The 18177-nt window shown below is 48.8% G+C and overlaps 1 protein-coding gene across 3 annotated transcripts in view; it reads left to right on the top strand.

The window, feature by feature from the left end:
* CAMK1D (calcium/calmodulin dependent protein kinase ID) overlaps positions 1-17589 on the top strand; it is a 405430-nt gene extending 387841 nt beyond the window's left edge. For 2 of the 3 annotated variants that reach the window (XM_059915320.1, XM_059915319.1), the window contains exons 7-11: positions 7460-7572; positions 9098-9176; positions 14291-14378; positions 15322-15439; positions 17082-17589. In XM_059915320.1, the coding sequence (XP_059771303.1) occupies positions 7460-7572; positions 9098-9176; positions 14291-14378; positions 15322-15439; positions 17082-17200 (517 nt within the window). In that variant the 3' untranslated portion in view covers positions 17201-17589. Of the gene's footprint in view, positions 1-7459; positions 7573-9097; positions 9177-14290; positions 14379-15321; positions 15444-17081 lie in introns of all 3 variants that reach the window. The other variant, XM_059915321.1, reaches the window with a different exon arrangement.
* Positions 17590-18177: the final 588 nt, after the last annotated feature.

Below are 18177 nucleotides of genomic sequence, written 5' to 3'. Positions count from 1 at the left end.
GAATAACTGCTGACAGCCAAGACAAAGGGTGAACCGGTGTCTGTCCAGTGGTCGTTACCTATCCAACAGACTCTAGCATCCAGAGGAGGGATGCCCAGATTGGATTGATTTTGTGAGTGTTTTTCAGAGACCCATTGGGCCTAGGTGGGCCCTGTGTGGCTCCTCTGGTTTGCAGTATACGTGCAGGTTTGTTGTTTTGCTCAATTGCATAAAAATATTCTTTCTCCACAAATATACCTTTGAGTATAAGTGTTCTCGGGGAAGCTTGAGCTATTCCTAGAATTGAGGGCTCCTTGGCAAAATGCTTGGAAATACCGGCCCACAAAGATTAAGGTTGAAAAGCAGGTCTCCAGGACATCCTGTCCTCATATCCATCACGCAGGGCACAGAATCATGACCAGAGGGAGCATCTCTCTCCTTCCCTTCCAGAGCAGTTTAGAAGTGTAGGTCGGGATGTGTGGTCATTCGTGGGTGATTCTGAGACTAGTTACAAAATTTTAAAATATGTTGCTTTGTTTTCACATTTAGTGTGTACACTGAGTCCCTCAGGACTCGTCTGTTCTCTCCCCCTCCCATTGGTCTTCCTGATGGTGAGCAGGGCCCCAGTTCACAGTATTTCAGCTGAAGGAACCTGAAGAGTGTGATGGAGTTGGTGGGATGGAAAAGAGAAGAAGTGGTGATAAGGGTGGACAGCTGGCATTTAGTGATTGTTGTGTGACAGGCGCTTTCAAATGTTGTATCTTTTATCTGTATCCATCCATCAATCCATGTGTGTGTGTTCTATGTAATATAGATTAGTATATAGTGTATGTTATATATGTTATACTATCTCTCTGTAAGGTGGGCCTCGTTATCCTCCTTTCACAAAGGAACCTGAGACCGGGAGACAATATATAATTTCCCCAAAGTCACTCCACCAGGACTTGTTGGAGCCAGGATTTGAATCTGTGTCTTTATTTCTCTAAATCCCAGGCTGAGGAAACCACATCACGAAACTCCTCCGAAAGCAAAGTCAGTCCTCAGAGAACAGCAACACACCTTCCCTTGAAAAATCACTTCTCTCTTCACCTTCAGAGCCCTTCTTCCAGCTAGACTAAGGGGCGAGATCTGGGTTGCTGTTTCCTGATGATGATTCAGTCGTCAGTGTGGACTGTTGCGCTCAGATGCTTTTTATGTAAAATATTTGCAATATGTTTGGGCACTTAAGCATATTTCAGGTGGTCAGAAAACTTGCTTATACATGTTACTTGATTTTACCGTTACTCTGGGTCAGTGAGGCAGGCCTGAACTTCTGCCCAGCCCTGCCGAGTTCCACAGGGTCTGGATAGCAGATTTTCTATCCTCTGCATCCTCTTGCAGCTCTGTTGGGGAGCAAAGGGCTGAACAAAGGCTACTGGATGTGGCCATAGTGGGACTTGGTTGAGTAGAGACCCAGGTTCACTTTTCTCTGTCCTTCTCTCCCACCGACAGGCCACAATGGTCCCAGGCATGCTCCTGCCATCTGTCTTTCCAGAAGGCAGGCTGGGGTGGAACATTAGGTGTTGATCTTCTAACTGTCAGGACACAACTGCCCAGAGCTGCTTCCCCAAGGGGGGACCATGTCCACTGAAAAGAGAAGTTTTAATTGCCAGGTGCCACAGTGACATGTCGGGGCCACCCTCAGACCCACCCTTCCCGCTGTGTTCGTCACCACGGTTGACGGCAGCCCCCGTGTCCATGCTGGGGACCTGGGAGGCATCCTGGCCTTCCCTCTCCACGTCGCTGATCACCTAATCTTCCCGGTTTTCCCTCTGAACTCTTTTGGAATCTGTTCCCCCGATCCAACTACCACCACCTGCGCTGTCCCATCCTTCCTTTGCCGGAGCACAGCTGCTAACTTGTCTTCTGCCTCAAAGCCACCTTCCTTGCAGCTGCAAAGCCAGTCACCTGCCTGTATGGCTTCCCTGTCTACACCTTTGTCCATTTATCCATCAGTGGACACACAGATTGTTTTCATGTCTTGGCCATAGTGAATAATGCTGCAGTGAACATGGGAGCATGCATATCTCTTCAAGGCACTGATTTCATTTCCTTTGGGAATATATTCAGAAGAGGGATTCCTGGATCACATGGTAGTTCCATTTTTAATTTTTTGAGAAACCTCCGTTACATTTTCCATACTGGCTGCACCATTTTGCATTCCCACCAACGGTGCACAAGAGTTCCATTTTCTCCACATCCCAACACTTGTTAACTTCTATTTTTCTGATAATAGCCGTCCTAACAGGTGACATCTCATTGCTTACCAGCACTTCTGATACCAGCTCCTTCCCATCTTCTCTGTGTCTGTCTCTGGTACCAAAAGCCGTAAGGAAAGGCAGAACCTTAAATCTGTAATTCAAAGGTCCAAGAAATATGCAAGAACATAGAAGGTTGAGGTGAATTATGACAATAAAGTTACATAAAAGGGGAAAAGAGGTAACAACTGATCATTATTTGCAAATCTTTTCAGCAGGTGTCCATTTTTGTAGGGGCGCATATACATGGCCGAGGGCAAACGAGGAGGAAGAACGTCCCTTAATGTAGCATAATTACCACAGTCAAGTCTCAGGACCTCTCAGCAGGAGCTCTTATGCTATCACAGCATTTCATTTTCCAAGAATAACTATGCCCTGGTGAATCAGCCATGGTTGGCCATGGCCAATTTTCACATTCATTTATGTTAAAAGTGCTCTTCACGGAAAACCTTCTCCTTTATGAACCTTGTCTGCAAGACAAAAGTGGCATTTTAGATAACCCATTGCATACTCTCTACAAACACAGGCCAGGTTGCCCCAAGCACCTGGCCCTGCACGCTGGGATCTTCTGGAACATCTGTCAGTGACATAGAGCATTGCTTTTTTACCACCTCCTGAGAGGGGTGAGGTACAGGAGGGAGGAGTCGGGGTAGGTGGGAACTTCGACAGCTACCCGGGCTGGGCAGCGGTGGTCTATCCTTCATCCGTCATCCTTGTCTCTGTTTCAGAGCCCATCCAGGGGGGCTCAACAGCCAACGATGAAGCCTTTTTCAAGAACATCTTTGTTCATCCAAACATTTACCCAGGATCTGCCATGGGTAGACCCTGGGCTGGGCACTGAAAATCCAAAGACAAAAGTAAGACATAAGACATGGTCCTGCCTTAAGGAGCTTGTGGACAGGTCAGGGCAGCGTGCAGTGTAGGAAGTGTCACCACGGAGCTCTGTCCGCTGCCGTGGGGACACAGAGCAGGGCTCCGACCCCACCTGGCAGCAGGGGACTGGGTCTTACTAGTAACACGGCAGCTGGTCTCCAGGGGTGTGCCAGAGTCGATGGAAGGGGCCAGGGGAGGGCAGCCCAGGTAGAGTGCATACCTTTACCTTGGTCCAGAAAGAAAATGTGCCCAGTGGGCAGCGAACCAACCCCAAGCATCTTAGCTACTAGACCCAGAGTGTGGGAAATGAGGTTGGGGAAGTAGCGTCCAGTCGCCAGGTTCTGTTTGCAGATGAAGGGGCCGGTGGGCAAATGAAATGGCCTGCAGAGAGAATTCAAAGTCAAGACTGAAACATAAGGTTCAGTTCTCAAGCCTCCTTCCCTTTAGTGAACAGGCAGAACAGTTAAGAACACAGACCCGGAATCAGACAGGTAGGGCTGGTGTCCTGACTTTGCTGCAAGTTAGTTTCTCTGCCTTTATTTTTTTATTTTTTTAATATAAATTTATTTATTTTATTTATTTATTTTTGGCTGCGTTGGGTCTTCGTTGCCGCGCAAGGGTTTCTCTAGTTGCGGCGAGCGGGTGCTACTCTTAGTTGCAGTGCGCGGGCTTCTCATCGCGGTGGCTTCTCTTGTTGTGGAGCACGGGCTCTAGGTGTGTGGGCTTCAGTAGTTGTGGCACTCAGGCTCAGTAGTTGTGGCTTGCGGGCTCTAGAGCACAGGCTCAGTAGTTGTGGCGCACGGGCTTAGTTGGTCCGCGGCATGTGGGATCTTCCTGGACCAGGGCTCGAACCCATGTCCCCTGCCTTGGCAGGCGGATTCTTAACCACTGCGCCACCAGGGAAGCCCCGTTTCTCTACCTTCAAAATGAGAATTGTTATGAGGGACTGTATACACGGCTCTGGTGTGAGGGGACCACAAGGAATAGCACCGGGACCTTGAGATTTATAGCAGCTGAGCCGTAAGCACCCTTAGACCCTCGGTGACTGGGGGAGGGAGAAAGCAGTTACCACACCCAAGGGAGTCTGGCAGAGTCCCCTCCCTTGAGAGCAGCACTGGCCCTCAGCTCAGGGGTGTAACCAGCCTGAGCGCTGGATGGGAAGGCTCAGGGCAACACTCAGCCTGCCCTGACTTCCTCCTTCCTTCCTCATCTCCCCTGGGGCCCCCACTGGCCAACCCCCTACCAGATGCCAGAGAGTTCAACCCTCAGTCAACCCTCCGTACAGGTCGGCCTCCCAGGGACAGAGCAGAGCAGAGGGGGGCTCTGAAGGACACAGGGAAGGTGCTGGGGAAGCACACCTCCGGGGGGAGTGAGGGGTTTTTTGTTTTCATTTTTTTGTATTTTTAAATATTTTTTTAATCCTTTTTTTTGGCCGCACCACGCGGCATGCGGGATCTAGTTCCCCGACCAGGGATTGAACCCGTGCCCCCTGCAATGGAAATGCAGAGTCCCAACCACTGGACCGCCAGGGAAGTGCCTGGGAGAGTGAGGTTTAAGTGAGATAATACAGCAGAGCACCTTGGTGGAGTTTTTGACCCAAAATAAGTGCTCAGTCGAAGCTACACTAGAGTTAGTAGTATGTTTGTGTAAGTGTGCCAAGGTAGATGAGATGGCAGACTAAGTAGCAAAGGGAAGACAAGAGGTGGGAGCATTCTCCCTAGATGGCCGTCCTGAGACTGGGATGGACGTGATGGATGAGCCCATGGAGGCGAGTTGCCCGTATTGGGCGTGACCATCTGTTGTTGGGTTGTCAGGTTTAGATGTTATTCTGAACCATGGGCTTTTAGGCCTAGAACAATTGGGAGTGGCTTTATCGTCTTTGAGAACCCACAGTGAGATCATCTGTAGATTATTTAAATGGTTTGATAATGTAAAATATGAACACAGAGATGAAATCTGCAAATGGGTGGATCCAGGACCACGGAAGTCAGCATTCTGTATATGGAGATAGAAACAACTCAAAGTCGTTTCTCCTAATTGAACCCACCACACAAACCTGCTCACGAAATAGCCTGACCAGGGAACTCTGTGAATCTTCTAGATCTGAGGAAGATTTTACAACACCTCCTTGCCCTTCTGTTCTGTTTCAGCCCTTATTTAAAAATTTTCTTTCTTAATTTTAACTTAGTCCCCAAACTCCATCCGTTTCCTTTCCTTCCATCCTCAGTACAGACACATAAACACAGTATTCTATACTCCCCCTCCCCCAAAAAAAGAGGAGCTAAAACCAGAAGAAATCAGGATTACTTTAAGAAAATTGGCACAAGAAGATTAAATCTTTCTTGGAATTTTCTTGAAGATTTTTTTTCCTTGAAAAGAAAGCCAAACTGTAAAGTAAAACAAAGTCCGTTGTTAATAAACAAAAACCTCACATATCTAAAATTTCATTATTTTCCGAGATGAACTAACATTTCGTCCTGTCTGCTTTTCCTAATATGCACATTTCATTTAGCCCAAATCCTCATTATGGGAAACATTTCCATATCCATCTCTCAGCTCCAGGCTTTCCTGGGTAGTGAAATATGTGCTTCGTGGTTTCAGAAGCACTGACTCTTACTTCGCCAAAGGCAGCAAATCTTTAAAAATGAAATTTTCCAGGCACTTAGCCCCTAAATCAACCTTGTAGGGATAGATGATTCTGAATCTTATCAGCCCACAGAATGTCTCACAGCCTTTAAAAGTGTCATCGGCCGTTCCCCTGTGCAGCACGACCAGTGGTGCTGTGTAGAGCGGCAGGAGCGGCTGAAAATTTGTACTAAAAGCTGTATTTCGAACCTTCATTAAATTTCTTACTTGCTGGCAGCCTAAATCCCTCGAAGGCCTGGAGTCTGTTGATTCCCATTCATTTGTTCTCATTAAACTGGTCTCTAGGCTGCAGCTGTGCTTTGAACAAAGTTGGGCTGCGTGGGAAGATTCAGGGCTCGTCTGCGGGCGGGACTTTCTCACCGTGGCTGCTGCCGCCCTGTAGGTTGTCTCGGGCCCAGAACCAAGTTCTGCGCCATCCAGCTTTGCGCTTGGCCTTCCAGAATCCAGCCTTGCCCTCTGCTCTGTCTGTCACTTATGGCCACAGCCTCAATCTCACCCCTTCCCGATGTCCAGTCCCAACCAGAGGCTGCCCCTGCCTGCCCGCCGTGGGCCTCAAGCGTGGACCAGCCAAACAAATGGGGGGAGGAAGCATAGACCCACAGCATCTTAAAGCCAGAAAGAATATTAGGAATTTTCTAGTCTGGCCTCTTCGTGTTTAGATGAGGACATTTTGGTCCAGAAAATGCATCATTGGCCTTTAATGGTAAAGGTCACCTCAGAGCCCGTAGCAGACCTGGGAGTGAGAACCCACAGTTTCATGGCACGAATTGTATTTGGGGTATTTAACAAAAATTCCTACTTCTATTATGACTGTCAGTACCTCTAGAACTAGAAGAGTCTTGCACCAACATCCTAGTATCCTCTTTTTTTTTTCTTTCTTAAACGTTTTTTGGCCGTGCCATGTGGCTTGCAGGATCTTAGTTCCCCAACCATGGATCAAACCCAGGCCCTCGGCAATGAAACCGCCGAATCCTAACCTCTGGACCACCAGGGAATTCCCATATGATCTTTTAAAAATCAACTTTGAAACAGTTCAGTGGAAAAAGGGTCATGTTATTAAAATTTATGTCAACTTCTGCTTATTGCATATTAATGGGCGAAACTGTAACCTTCCAAATACCTGAATTGGGCATGGTAGGGTGATACACTGCAGTTTGGGGCCACTTGTGGCAATTTGGTGACTCAAGTGTATGAAATTTCCCTTTCTTCCTCTGATGATTTATTAAATCAAATGAACCTGGAAAGGTCTTGAAACGTATACCAAACATATATGTTGTTTGTTTCACTAACCCATCATCTATTAGGGCCCGTATCCCAGGCAGTAAGATTGATAACGTTTATACACAGAGGGCGGCCTGGTAGGTATTCAGGGCATGCAGGACTCTGGTGAATAACGAGCAAAGCGTTAAGATGTGTTTGCCCTCAGTCGCCACCAGGGTTAATCCTTTCAGCTACCTGTGACGTCACAATTTTACTTCTGTGCCACGTGTGCCCAGAGACCGTGTGGGTCCTTTGCTGAGACTGTGTCTGCAGCGCACATGGTGCAGGCTTCCTCCACTCCAGGAGTAAGACAGCTCTTCCTCCCAGGCAGGATGTCAAGCCACCACGTGGTGTTGGGTCCTCAGCCGGTTCCGATCCTCACAAGAGATCCTCTTGTCTTCCAGGCTCTGCGGCTACCCTCCTTTCTATGATGAAAATGACTCCAAGCTCTTCGAGCAGATTCTCAAGGCGGAATATGAGTTCGACTCCCCCTACTGGGACGACATCTCCGACTCCGGTAGGTCTCTCGGCTCCTGTGGGCGGCTCCTGGGACCCCGACACCCAGCCCACCTGAGTCTCCAACAGTCCCCAGGGGCTCAGAACGGTCCTGAGGCTCCTGAGGATGCTAGACACTTAGACTTGACTTGAGAAGCGAGGAGAGGCTTGGGACACGTGTGGGACACGTGCCCCGAGCCAGGCTGAGGGGTGGGGACTCACTCCTCCACCACTCCTGGCCATACCCTGATCTGGGTGCTCTGGAGTGAGACAGTGTTAGCTCGAGTTTATTGAGCTTACTTACCGTGTGCTGTGCACTCTAAACTCCGCACGTGTGCTAGTTCACCCAGTCCTCAGGACAGCCTATCAGGTGGGGATTACTATTAGCCCCATTTGACAGATGAGGAAACTGAGGCCCCGGAAGGTGAAATAACAGCTAGTAAGTGGCAGAGCTGGGGTTTGAACCCACGCCCTCACTCCAGAGCCCGAGTCTCAGCTACCGTGCCACACAAAACATTCCCAGGGAAGTTCACCATTTCCTCCTCAGGGATAAAAATCAAACCCAAGGCCCACGTAAGCGAATGGAATGTCTCCAGCCTCAGTTTCCTCCCTGACAAGATGAGGATGGTAATAATACCACTCCCGCCCTGGTGGGTGGTGTAAGGATCACATGAAATAATGAATGAGCTATTCAAATATCACATTTTATTATGTGTGTTATTTCCTCCTAACTGGAAATGCCCTGCTTTCTTCCTCAATCTTCCAAAACCTGGGACCGGACTATAGTTCTCCAAGGCTTGCAGGAAAGAGCCACATGGGGAGTAGTTTACTTCTGAGTCAGGAAGGGCCCCAGCCGTCCCCCAGAAGTCCAGCCCTGTGGGCAGTGAGCTGCCAGACGCCACAAGGTGACAGATTTCCCACCTGGCACGTGTCATCTTCTGGTTCTGGGTCCCAACCTCTCATGTTCTCAGCGTCCTGCTCTGGGTCATACCTGGTCCTGGGCCTCCAGGCGGTTTTGCTTCCCCACCAGGGCACATCTCCTGCACCGTAATTTCCTGCTCGCTGTTTGTAATCATCCGCGGGGGCTGCGGAGGGGGCTTCTGGAGGACTGTGCATCCACAGCGGTGCTCGGGCGACTTTGCTGAATCGCTGAGCTCTTAACGCGAGGACGTCAACAGAGCAGCTCCCGAAGGCAGCAGTGAGCTGAGTGAGAGGCACCTGGCGGCAAAGATATTTCACCTTTTCCCTGAAACACAGGCGCCACTAGCTGCCGGCAGGAAGGGACTTCGAGCAGGGAAGGCAGGGTCCCAGGCCTGGCTGGGCTGCCTCCTCGTTCACTGGGTCACCACTCAGAAACCCAAACCTTGGCTTCCCTTTTCCCCAGAGGTCGGTACCACCTGCCTTGATGTCCCAGGTCCCGAGTGTCCATGGAAGGCTGGTCTCGTGTTTCCATGGTACCCTTGATGCCCACAGAGGCACCCTGGTATCATATTGTCATATCTCAAGCCACATACTGACTCCCCCTCTTGTGCCTTCCTTTTGAACAGCAAAAGACTTCATTCGGAACCTGATGGAGAAAGATCCAAATAAAAGATACACCTGCGAGCAGGCAGCTCGGCACCCGTGGTAAGAAGAATCACCCGCTAGAGAGGCCGGTCAGCTGGGGCTTCGTTGTGAAAGCCACGGGTGAAGCTTGCATCCCATCTGGCCGGTGGCTTTCATCCTTTCCCCAAACCAACACTCGAGGACACAGTCTTCTGAAGGCACTAATGACAGATGCACAAAAGATAGCTGTAGCTTTTTCGCTTCATGTGAAGTATTTTAGGATCATTTTTAGTGAAGGTAATTCCCAAAGGAGGCATTAAGAGTGGAGTTTTATTCCTTGAACTTATTACTCAGTCCGTAAATGAATTGAGGTCACATGTTCTTTTCCTTTTAAGATGTTTTTCAAGTTAGTGTTTCCTCACCTCCAGAGGGATGAATTGATAGTTTACGACATCCTGGACTACATTTCCTGCTGTGCCCTGAGGCCACCTTGTTTTTGTGCCACTTACCAGGGTTGAACCCAGTGACTCTGGGTTTATACTTCTCTGAGCCTGAATTTTCTCATCTTTAAAGTGAGAATAACAATACCTAGTTCACAGGATTGAAGTAAGCAGTGACTGAGATCATGCACACACAGAAAGGGTTTAGTGCATCTGGCACGTAGCAATTGCGTCATTAAGCTCTTCTTATTAAAGCACCGTGAGCCTCCTTTTTGAAACAAAGGCCAGGAGTGGTAAAATAGCCGATACAATGCGCAGACCCTTGACCTCAGGAGAAATCCCCCCGAGCCAGTCCTCTAGAACACTGTTCCCTGTTTATTCTACCGTCTCGTGCAGCATTTTCTCCCGATGCTCATATGCTGATTAACCTTCCAAAGGAGACCTGCCCAAGGTCCCTTCCTGACGAGTTTCACGGTATTTTAATGTATAATAACAGCCGTCATTTATCATATATGATGTCCCAGGCCCTGTGCTAATCATATTAAAATATCACCGCATTTTTTCCTTTATGATAATCCTGTAAGGTAGATTTTTGTCTCCATTTCTGAGGTAAGGAAATATATGTAGAAAGATAAAGAAACTTAGCCAACAGGACACAACTAGCTAACAGCAAAGCCAGAAGTGTTTCCAGGCAGAGCTGTCAGATTCCAAAAGATGCTCTTTACCCCAGACTGACAGGAGAAGGAAAGGGGAAGGAAGGAATTTTCTGAAAAGGAGGCAGTTTTGATTGTGTGTCAGCCTGATATATTTTTTTTTAATTAATTAATTTATTTATTTATTTTTGGCTGTGTTAGGTCTTCGTTTCTGTGCAAGGGCTTTCTCTAGTTGTGGCGAGCGGGGGCCACTCTTCGTGGCGGTACGCGGGCCTCTCACTGTCGCGTCCTCTCTTGTTGCGGAGCACAGGCTCCAGACGCACAGGCTCAGTAATTGTGGCTCACGGGCCTAGTTGCTCCGCGGCATGTGGGATCTTCCCAGACCAGGGCTTGAACCCATGTCCCCCTGCATTGGCAGGCAGATTCTCAACCACTGTGCCACCAGGGAAGCCCAGCCTGATATTTTTTTAATAAGTCACTTTGGATGATAGGTCAAAGTATGTGACAGTGAAGATATGAAAGTTTTTCTTATTTTATGAACAGTATGAGACTTTTTCCCCAGTTTTACAGAGAGATAGTTGGCATGCAACACTGTATAAGTTTAAGGTGTTAGAGCATAATAACTCGGCATCCATATATGTTGCAAAATGACTACCACAATACGTTTACTTAATATCCATCGCCTAATATATTAGTTACAAAAAATTTTTTTCCTTGTGGCGAGAACTTTCAGGATTTACTCTCAACAACTTTCAAATATGCCATAAAGCAGTGTTAACCGTTGTCACCCGGTTGTACATTACAACCCCAGTACTTATTTATCTTTCATGTAGGAGGCTTTTGAGGTTATCTTAGAGAGGAGGAAAATGACCTCAAAAGAAGGGAAGTGATTTGCTTCCTAGAACTTGTTCACTGGTCCAGCCTCACTCTGTGGAAGGCAGGAAGGCCAGTTACAACCTCATCTCTCCTTCACCAGACGTTTTTGAAAAAAAACAAAGAAGAGAAAGGTCAGTTTCACTGTGAGGGGCCTGGCAGAGGGGCAAGGTGGGCTCAGAATCAAGCAGCACTTCACGGAGATGCCAGCCTCGCACTGTGAGAAGGCTGTCCCCGGGCCGTCCAGGGTGGGGCGGGGATCCCAGGCTGGGCCAGCCAGGGGGGCTTCAACTGTGCACCCTCCTCAGCGTTCTTGGAGACCCCTCCCCTCCCCAGATTCCAGCCAGCCAAGCTGCGGTGACCACAGGAACTGGGATGGATCCCAGGGGTTTGGGGTGCACTCCAGGCATCACCAAGCCTGTTTTAAGCAAGTGACTAGAAAAGCGTACAGTCAGAGCCGTGCAGGTAGAACAGACCGTGTGCAAAACACAAAAACACCGAAAGGCGAGGAGAAGAGTTTAATGATCTGCGTGTGGAGAAAAAGAGCCAGACAGGCCTGATGGAGCGTGATTGATATAAACGCCATGTCCTGTGTTAGTTTAGAGGCAAAAACTGGGAAGCGAGAGAGAGTCGGAGACCCAGATGAAATGGGGGTGCCTGTAGCTTTACGTGTGTGTGTGCGGACTCGTAAGGGAAGTCTTCTGTCTCAGGGGCGTTGTTCAGTTCCTAGGACAGTCAAGGTGACATCCAAGGTCCCTCCCAGTGCTAAGATGCCACGCCTCCGGTTTTGCGGGTGAGTGACGCTGAAGCCTGGCGTGCTGAACGTCCCACGTGGTCCCTATGAACTTCCTGGCTGTCGCGAGCAGCAGCGTGATGGCGGTGCCTTTTTTTTTTTTTTTAAGTTTTTTTCTCTCTTTCTGTCTTTTTTTCTTAACATCTTTATTGGAGTATAATTGCTTTACATTGTTGTGTTAGTTGCTGCTGTAGAACAAAGTGAATCAGCTCTACGTATATATACGTATATCCCCACGCAGTGCCTGTTTGAGGAAGGTCGTGAGCTGTCATGAGCCGAGGTGGCTTTACCTCCAAGAAGAGTGTTTAACAGGGTCCTCTGGGCCACCGCCTGCCCCACTGGGTTCTCACCCAGCGGCAGCGCGCCCTGGCACTGTGGGAAGTGAGCACGGGACATTCCTAGAATAACTGAAAATTTGCGTTTTCCTCCCCTCTCAGCCTTGCTCACCCACGGGGAAGGGAGTCTCCCTGACACCCCGCCACCCGGCCTGTTTGGTTTGGAGCGGGCTCTGCCCCTCGTCGGTGCTCAGCCCGAGAATTCCGTCCTTCCTACCACTTCTGCCCCCTGGTTTCCAAGAAGGAGCCGACCACCACGAGGTGGAACTGGCCTTCTTTTCTGAGGATGCAGCTGTTACACGCAGGAGGAAACGCTCGCGTGAGGCCTCCAGGAGAAGAGGCTTAATAACGACACCTCCCCAGCCTCCTCGTCCCTTGGGTTTCGGGTGCATCTGCTCATTCACATATTTCTCTTCACTGATGTGCGTCTGGGAAAAGCAGGCAATTGACAGTTGTTGGTAATGGAAACCTGACCGGCCTTGGTTCGTTTCTGAGTGTCCTCTGAGCTGTGTATTTTCAGCCCTGCTGGGAAAACTAGAGGAGTCTATTTAGGGGGGTCTTGCTCTGAGCTGGGAATAGCAGACTGTACGGTATTCTAAACTTAGGCCCAGCCTGGCACAGACTTACCTTCCAGAGTCCACCAGCCATGTTTTTGGTTCCTAAGAGGAAAGGCTGGTGGTGGGAACATATTTTTTATCCAGGGCTGGTTTCCTATCTGAATAAGCCCTAAGCTTATTCCTCTCATGTCCTAAATCGGTTGAACACGGCAGTCTGTGCCCAGGCTGGTCTGTGTCCAGGGCCCTCGGAGTCTGGGACCTGACGGGCTCTGCCAGCCAGAAAGTATGGTCAGTGTCCCCGGCATCTGTCTGCCCCTTAACATTTCCGAGATCCAAGAAATTACTTCTGAGGTGTCAGGCATCAGTTCAGAATTGAATAGTTTGGTGCTAAAGGAAAGGGAAGATGGATGGATTTTCAAGCCCAGAAAAGACTGAGCAAAATGCAAGTTCCTGTGAGATTGGGGGAGGCCAAGCGGTCAAATGTAGAGCGAGGGTGGTGTTGAGGTTGAGAAGGGATGTGAGGGAGAAGAATGGGCTGGAGGGACCCCTAGCTCATCAACGAGACTGGCGACTGTAAGCCCAGAGAGAAGAGGGAGGTGTAAGAACGGATGGGGGGAGGGGCGGGGGGGAGAGAGAAGAGGTGTGATAAAGCAGAGGGAGGAAGAAATAGGATGAGGGGGGACTCTGAGGACAGGAGGTCAAAACTAAACCTCCCTTCCTCCCTGCTAATAGAAGGCTAAGGTCAAGCCAGAACTAGAGAAAAAATTGCCCAGTGTTGTAAAGGACCCAGTGGAAGGTAGCGGCGACATGGTCCTTGCGGTTCTGAGAACTTTTCTAGGAAATGCAGGAGTAGGTGTGCCAAGCAGGGCTGAGCTGAGGCTGGGAACCCTGACACTGAGCACAGAGAAGGTGAGGGGCCCCGGGGGGAGGGAGGGGGAGTAGAACGTGGCGGAGCTTAGGTCAGCCGGGATGGAGCCAGAAGGGAGCAGTGGGCCCCGGGTGTGAGCAGGTCCATGGACCAGAGATCCTGGGGATGCCAGAGAGGGGCTGTGGGGAGGAAGCCGGGAGGGAGACCCTGGGTAGGGGTCTGGTGCTCAGACCAGGTGGGGGACACGCTTGAGACCTCAGAGGTGAGACACGGCGGGTGGGAAGCCTGGGGAGGGGGAGAAGGAGGGGAGCTGAATTCAGGTTGTGTTGTCCTTGTGGGCTCTGATGTTGCAGGAATGGGGGTGAAAAGGGGAAGAAGGGGGAGCCGGGCAGAGTGGCCCACCATGAAGGTGCTGACCCATCCTGGAGGGGCTGCAGGGTACGGAGGTGGGACCGGGCTTGAAGTGCAGTGGTGGTGGGTCATGGACATTCAGACAAGAGCTCGGGGGTGAAATAAGCAGCCTGGAGGGGCAGTGAGACGCCATTCTCTCAGCAAACCTGTGGGAGGAGACAGGACATGGCTTCCCCAGGAAAGCAGCTTGGGACCCAGTGTCAGACGCTTCCCCCCACCACCACCAAGAAACCCTCTTGAAGAAGCGTCTTTGCCTCCGTTTCAGGATCGCTGGTGACACAGCCCTCAGCAAAAACATCCACGAGTCGGTCAGCGCCCAGATCCGGAAGAACTTCGCCAAAAGCAAGTGGAGAGTAAGTCCTGTGTTGCCTACATTCCCACTGAACTTAACCACTCAAACGAAACTGGCCCTACAGTTCAAGCATTTTTTATTTCTAAGTGTTACTGTCCCCCAAGTTTGATGAGAATCCCCAGAACCTCACCCAAATGTGTGCTAATTTTAACCGATAAGGATTAAGACTTGACAGGAGCATCGTGGTGTGAGAGGGATAAAGTGTATGATTTAATTAATATCTCCCCTCTGTGATCCAAAAATAGCAATATTGCCAGCTTTTCCTCATTTGCTATTTCTTAAGAACATAATCCCTGTTGTCTGCCTTCACTTTGCTGGAACTTTGAAGGGTTGACTATTATTAAAGTGACATAAAAAGGGGGGAAAAAACCCCAGGAAATCTCAGTTGAACTCATCAATACATTCTGGTAAAAATGTGATGGATTTAAACCATTACCCTATGTTCTCATAGCATGGGTAATTAAGAGCTGGCTGTTTTTGCACGAGAGCCAACAACTAGAGACTACACAGACAGTAGTTCCACTGACCTACTTTCTTCACAGGAAATGCTATTATTTAGGACAAAACACCAATAATCAGAAAATTAAAACTCTTAAAATATATTTTAAGGTACTCTATTATTATAATACACCTTTTGTTCTAGAAGTCATTCTCTTAAATTATGGAGAGAATTGGCTTACGTTTACTCTATATTCTACGGTATTAATGTCAGAAGAAAAATACTCTTTTCACCTCCAAAATATATTTTCTTGGGGGGGAGAGGGTCAAATGATGAATGTACTTTTGGAAGAAGAGGCAACATCAGTTTCCTTTCTGGTGGATCATGAGACCGTTTTCAGAAGTTTGAACTGCTTAGGGTAACAGGATAAATGATAGGAGACAGTCTCGGTCTTTTCTAATTAACTGGAATATTTTGTCTGCTTTTCCCCTTTCTTAAATTTCAGCAAGCGTTTAATGCCACGGCTGTTGTGAGACATATGAGAAAACTGCATCTTGGCAGCAGCCTGGACAGTTCAAATGCAAGTGTTTCGAGCAGCCTCAGTCTGGCCAGCCAAAAAGATTGTGCGTATGTAGCAAAAACAGAACTTTCCAACTGGCGTTTGAGACAAATCTAGTGGGGAGAGGGGGGGAACTCTCGTCTACTGAGTAGCTACTGTCTGTCGGGGTCTGTTAATACTTGATCTTATTTAATACTCCCAACAATCCTATTCACTATTTTTTAAATATTTTTTCAAATTTAGTTATTTCATATTTCTACAACCGTAGCTACTGTTGTTTCCATTTATAAGAAATCTGACGCTCAAGTCCCACACAGCCACGTGTGTGTGGACAAAAGCCCGACACTTTCTGATCCATCTCCTTATGTTCTGATTTGCTTCTCATTGGGCATCACCCTTAGGGACTGAGGAAGGGATGGCAGAGACTCATATGACAGTCTGATCTCATTGACTTTTAAAATGTATTTTCATTTTTTTTTTTTCTGATAATCATTTGAGCTAATTTATACGAAGTGCGTTGGCTTTGGGATCAAAGCAATAGTACTAATGTTTCGTTGTCCTTCATCTGTGCGTGGGATAGTACGTCACGGGGGACACACTCACACCCTCCTTATTTTTCTCTCCCGCTCCCCGCTCTGTGTATTTCTCTTAATCTCATGCTAGGCCGTCCCACGGGCTCCTCTGCACTGCAGAGCAGTTGCCTTGATCGTCCCTGTAGGCCTCCATTTCCGTAACCATTGAGACCCTTCAGTTTGGTCTCACTCTCAGCATCACGGCTCCTACCTGTTTGCCTCAAAAAAGGTTCCCTTCCTCTTTAAATAGCCCTCCCACCTCATTCCGGAATGTCCAGCCCTTAAGTTTTCCCGGGAAATCACCATGAGCGTCCCCTGACAGAACTGCACGCTGCTTTAGACCCACATTTACGTCTCAGGGCAAATCCTTTCCACCCTCTGGTCAGAGGAAACCCCACAATCTATCGTTTACTTGAAGATTCAGACAGTGGCTCTGACAGCAAAGCCGTCTTAGTGCTTTACTTTATGGCTATCCCCATGTTCGAGCCCACAGAGTTCACGGTGACGGGGGTGAGGGGTGTACTGCGGCAGCCGGGAAGATCATCCCCACGTGAGAACATTCTGAGGCCAGCACATTTGCCTGGGGAGCATCGGAGGTGCAGCCCGTGAGGAGTTTTTCTAGGCCAGGGGGCTGCCGGGTTCACACAGGACTCAATCAGCAGCCCCGTTTCAATGTGCCCTATGTCACAAACACTTCTTGGCCAAGAGTCCAGACCACACACCAAGCTGGGGTCAGAAGGGGGTATCACATTCTTTATTCACTCTTAAAATCCCTGCTTCTCAGCGCCCTTGTAAGAAATAAACAGTTCTTATAAGGACGGTATATATTCAATACCTAGCCCAATGCCTAGTATGTAGTTAAGTGTTCAGTAAATGGAACCTATCATACTATGGTGGCTAAACCATGTTGTATCCAAGTACAAAGCAGTTGTCATTATTATAATGAAACAAGGAGGGAAGACCTGGGTCTAAGAAGAATTTGGATACATTGCAAATGTTTTCCTGTGGGTAGGGAAAAATTTGGAGTCAAGTGCATAAAAGTTTGTCCCCCGCCACAAACCCTTGCAGCGGGAAGAGGGAGTGAGTAGATCCTTCTGACGCTTTGCACTTCTTGTGTCCGCTGTCCCCCTGCAGGTCTGGCACCCTCCACGCTCTGTAGTTTCATGTCCTCTTCATCAGGGGTCTCAGGAGTGGGAGCGGATCGGAGACCGAGGCCCACCACTGTGACGACAGTGCACTCTGGAAGCAAGTGACCGGCCCTACAGGTGGGGCCCAGGGGGTGAGGCCAGGGGAGGGGGCCCCCGGGGGCCCCCAGCGCCACCAGCCACTCCAGAGCGATCCCACCCTGCACGGTGCACCTCCCTGCACAGGACTGGAAGACAGAAGTTTTTTACGGCCATATTTTATACTGCAATTCTGAAGTGTTCATTTCTCACAAACTGTACTGACTCAAGGGAGCTGATTTAATAGGATCTGGTGCTGTACATACGAATCTCGCAAAGCTCTAACAGAACGGACTTTCTTAGTTCCTCTCCCTAAGCCCTGTCGTTTCCGATCTTCTCAGTAGAGGTAACCGTCTATGTTGTATTTTTTCATTCATAACAAAAAAAGGTTTCAACTGGATTATTTAAGTATCGGTAAATATTGTGCATTAGGGTTTTTTTTTTTCCTTTTAAGAAATATGTCCTTTTGAGCTATACTTCTTACTTCCGTGCCCTGTACCTTTTGCTTGTAAGTAGTAGAATTTTATGTTAACCTTTAAGAGATTTTTTTTTCTTCCGAAGGGAATTTAAAAGTACTTTTTAAAATTCTAATAAGAGGATCGATCAAGAATCTGTCTCCGAGGTGAAGAGTGCACTTTACTTCAGTTCCTTCTCCTTCTCTCCCCTTCTTCCTCGGAGGGGCAGTTTTCTGAGAAGACAACTCAGCCCTTCTGCAGCCTGTCTTCTCCCCGGGGGTGCGGGCACCGTGGGAGGGAACCTGCAGAAAACCTTGCCTGGCAGCTCCTCCAGCAAAGCCCTCTCCAGCTGGAGACCCTGGGGCCTCTTGCCGTCAGCGGTCAGAAATGAAGAAGCCTGCTCTCCCAAGACGAAAGGCTAGACTTGCTGTGAAGGAGATGGCCCCCGCTCCCCCAGCAAAGATTTAAGAGCCTCGGTGGCCAAAGGAGCACGATGCCATTTTGTTTGGAGTGAATTTCCCACACAGCTCTCGTTTCTCACGAGGGGAGTGA

This window comes from Balaenoptera ricei, chromosome 2, assembly GCF_028023285.1.
Source record: "Balaenoptera ricei isolate mBalRic1 chromosome 2, mBalRic1.hap2, whole genome shotgun sequence".
NCBI lineage: Eukaryota > Metazoa > Chordata > Mammalia > Artiodactyla > Balaenopteridae > Balaenoptera > Balaenoptera ricei.
The sequence above is the reverse complement of the archived record's forward strand: the minus strand, read 5'-3'. Positions and strand labels throughout refer to the sequence as shown.